Source organism: Miscanthus floridulus, chromosome 14 (genome assembly GCF_019320115.1).
Source record: "Miscanthus floridulus cultivar M001 chromosome 14, ASM1932011v1, whole genome shotgun sequence".
Taxonomy (NCBI): Eukaryota; Viridiplantae; Streptophyta; class Magnoliopsida; order Poales; family Poaceae; genus Miscanthus; species Miscanthus floridulus.
In genome coordinates, this window is record NC_089593.1 from 998,013 (window position 1) to 1,001,703 (window position 3,691).

Here is a 3,691-nt window from a genome sequence, read left to right on the forward strand (position 1 = left end):
CTCAGCAGCAGCGGCGTGGTTCGGAAGCGGCTCGGCGGCGGCGTTCCCGGTAGCGGGCTCGGCGTTGGGCCTGTGCCTTTTTTTTAAACCTATTTTCGCACACGGGCATTGTGCCCGCCTCGAGAAAAGCCTATTTTTCAAGACGGCCACTGCGACCACCTCGGAAAAAGCTGATTAACGCAGTCCATTTCATCCAGGCCGACGTGTTGCTTGCCTAGGAAAACCAGAAACGGCCGCCTGTAGAAAAGCTCTGTGTAGTAGTGAAAATTAGGCCAAATATGAAATGCAGGATACAGACAAGATAAATCCGTAGCGTAGATCACCGTGGAAACTACAAAAAAAAAACATTTCCTCAGCAGCAATATCTTGATTAACCATCGAGACATGCACGAGAAATTCCAAATATAAAACATATAATTAGAACTTTGATTACGCATTAGCAACATGCATGTATCATGTGGTTTAATAACTTTATAGTAGCGCATTGTCTTCTTTAGGAGACATCACAACGACAACGTGTGCAAACTCATTGGACAATCACCAACAGTCCGCATGCGACTTCTCAGACTTACCAACCGACTTCTATGACCGCTTCCTCGTTCGTTGTCACTGTCGTAGGTTTATGCATATACCGGGAGCACATGATCAAGGCAGTTTAGACGGGCTCGTGATGCCGGAGTTCATGCGTTTCCTAAAATCATGCTCTAGATTATGGTTCCTAGCTCAGGAAAATATAGAACATGATTCAGTTAAAAAATTTGTATGAATTTTCTAATATTAAATCAGATTTTGATATTTTTGAATGCATATTTATTATAGAAAGAATATTTGGATTTCTTTAAAAATAGTTCCATAATTTTTTTATAGTCTAGTTGATCTCTCTAAACTATCGTGAAAGTCTGATTTGTCTCTCTCGTGGCCGACGTGGCACCATATAAGATGACTGACTGACGTGATGCGATGTCAGCCAAAACAATTTTAGAAACCACCTAGGAAGGTAAATCGGACAGTTTCAAGAGTTAGAGTGCAGAAATTTGGTTTTCGAATTGAGCGAGGTAAGTCTAACTGACCTCTGTAAACTACCACGAAAGATCATCTACTCATGACCTCTATAACTGACCTCTAACTGATCTTCTTCGTGACCGACGTGGCACAACGTCAGTCAAAACCACTTTCAGAACTGCACGCGCAAGGTAAATCGAACGTTTTCAAGAGTTAGAAGAGTCTAAAAATCTGATTTTCTAATTAATGGAGCTCAGATGAAGTTTTTTGAAAGGGAAAGGGCATTACATGCACAGGGCCACACATGGGCCCGCAGGAGCACTGTACGCGTGCGTTGCTCTGTGTTGACCTGATGAGCCCAGGGGCCTGGACAGGGGTAACGTGCGAATGCGATCCCTGCGTCCTGTTCTGCCGATATGTTCGCCAGTTGGTTTCAGATACACTGACATTGTTTTTCTCTCACACAGTAAACCAGCACCCGGACTTGTAGAAACCAACAGGGAACAGACCGCTTGTCTCGTCCGCCCACCACAGCGACAACGATCCTATATAAATTGCCATCTCCTCTTCTACCTCTGCAATCCGGTCGGCAAGCCAATCACTCGACCCCAAGCTCCGCCACACACAACAAGCACGCAGAGGCCTCTAGATCTGTGTCCAGGGAGGTACCCTACGTTCCTACCCTACCAGGCCAGGTTACCACAAGATCGAGCCGGGGGACAAGAAAAATGCCCAAGACGAAGGTGCACCCCAAAGCCGCCGCCGACCCAGTCCCGGTCAGCACCAGCGGCGCGTGCACAGGAAGCACGGCGGCGATCGACGAGGCGGAGCAGCCCACGGTGCTGACGGTGTGGCGCAAGTCGCTGCTCTTCAACTGCGACGGCTTCACCGTCTACGACGCCAGCGGCGACCTCGCCTTTCGCGTCGACTCCTACGACGCCTCCGGCCGCCGGCGCGCCGAGGTCGTGCTCATGGACGCCACGGGAACCCCGCTCCTGACCGTCCGCCGCAAGAGGAGGCTCGGCATGATGGCGGAGCGCTGGGTGATCTACGACGGCGACGCCGCCTCGGATGCCGAGGCGGAGCGCAGCAACAGCAAGCCGCTCCTCTCCGTGCGCCGCCACAGAAGGGCGTCGTCGAAGGAGAAGGCGCTGGCCTACGTGACGCCCCTTGTGCCAGCCTCCTCCTCGTCAGGCCGCCGCACCACCGCCGAGGCCGAGGCATCGTACGTGGTGGAGGGCTCGTACGGGCTGCGCGCCTGCGCCGTGCGGGACACGCACGGGGACGCCGTGGTGGCTGAGGTCCGCCGGAAGGAGGCCGTGGTGGGGGACGACGTGTTCCGCCTGGTGGCGGAGCCACGCCTCGGCGCGACGCTTGCCATGGGCCTCGTCATCGCCCTCGATGAGATGTTCGCCGGTGGCCGGTCCGCGCGGTCGTCGTCCGTGCTGCGCAGCAGGACATGGTCGGTGTAGCCGGCAGCTGCAACGTTAACGTCGCAGCCATGGCCCATGGGTTGGGAGTGGGATGGGACCCAACATGCATGCATGTAGAGACAACACAACATCCCTGCGGCGGAGATCGTCCAATCCAACAAACTGAAGTAACAGTGGCCGCCGCCGTCGTCGTCTTCGTCCAGGATTTTGCTCAAGGATGGATGCTGTTTTCAGTTGAGCTTCCTTCTTCAGTTTGTTCACTCAACTCACTTTTAAATTCACAATTGACAGTAGTTATAACGAACAAACACTACGGACGGACTCCAACAGTTGGAACTTGGAAGCTGTCTATGCCTTTGTACTGTATACCCAAAACGCGCCATCTAGTTCTACACTTCTATATTTCATCACTCATGTGCCTGAATTTTTTTTCGTTGGTGTTCAGGTGATTTGTAATTTTGCCGTTGTTTGGCTGTAGAAAAAAGTTGTGAAAATATCTCTTGTGAGTTGTCTTTTCAATTGTATTAGTTGGTTGCATAAGATTATTATTGCTAAAAAGTCAAATGTAGCAACTCGTTGAGTAGAGATTGAAACTGTAACGACTAGCGAGCAAATACATACGGAGTATATATACACAGTGTTCTTTATTGCATCGTCTCGATCTGTCAGTCTGGCCCAGGGGCCAATCATAGAGCCACATTCTAATCGCCTCTGTTTTGGCTCCAAGAAATTTATAAAAAAAGAAAGAATGAAAATGGCAAAATGAGGAATGCATGCGAATTTGTGTATGTGTATGGATGAACTCCGCGTTGTATTTTCCGCTGTGTTTATTTCTCTCATGCTGCTTGCTTTATTTGCGAGGCCGGTTTTAGAAAGATGATGCATACACGCTACTCCCTCTGTTTTAAAATATAAGTTGTTATCGTTTATATATATATATATATATATATATATATATATATATATATATATATATATATATATATGTTTTACTAATATAAATATGGATACAAAAGAAATATTTATATTAGGAAAAGCTATGTATATAGAAAAACCAGAACGACACAATTTGGGAGTGGTTTGGGAGTGGGGAGTAGACAGGATTGGACCTATGTTACTTACATGACACTATATGTAGTAGGCAGTTTATTTCATCTTAGTAGACAATGATCATGCCGAATGGAATATAATGTTAGGTTAGCCGTGTTCATCACAGTAAAGCTGAATTGAAGTAGTTTTTCGTTGCTCAGCCGTTT

At 48.1% G+C, this 3,691-nt stretch overlaps 1 protein-coding gene across 1 annotated transcript; it reads left to right on the top strand.

The window, feature by feature from the left end:
• The first annotated feature begins 1,691 nt into the window (after window positions 1-1,691).
• Window positions 1,692-2,592, top strand: LOC136506174 (protein LURP-one-related 8-like). Its single transcript, XM_066501294.1, has one exon. The coding sequence runs from the start codon at window positions 1,731-1,733 to the stop codon at window positions 2,472-2,474; it is 744 nt and encodes a 247-aa protein (XP_066357391.1). The 5' UTR covers window positions 1,692-1,730; the 3' UTR covers window positions 2,475-2,592.
• The last annotated feature ends 1,099 nt before the right edge of the window (window positions 2,593-3,691 follow it).

Excerpts from the sequence above, each read along its gene's own strand:
- LOC136506174 (XM_066501294.1), top strand. The coding sequence starts at position 1,731 with ATGCCCAAGACGAAGGTGCACCCCAAAGCCGCCGCCGACCCAGTCCCG.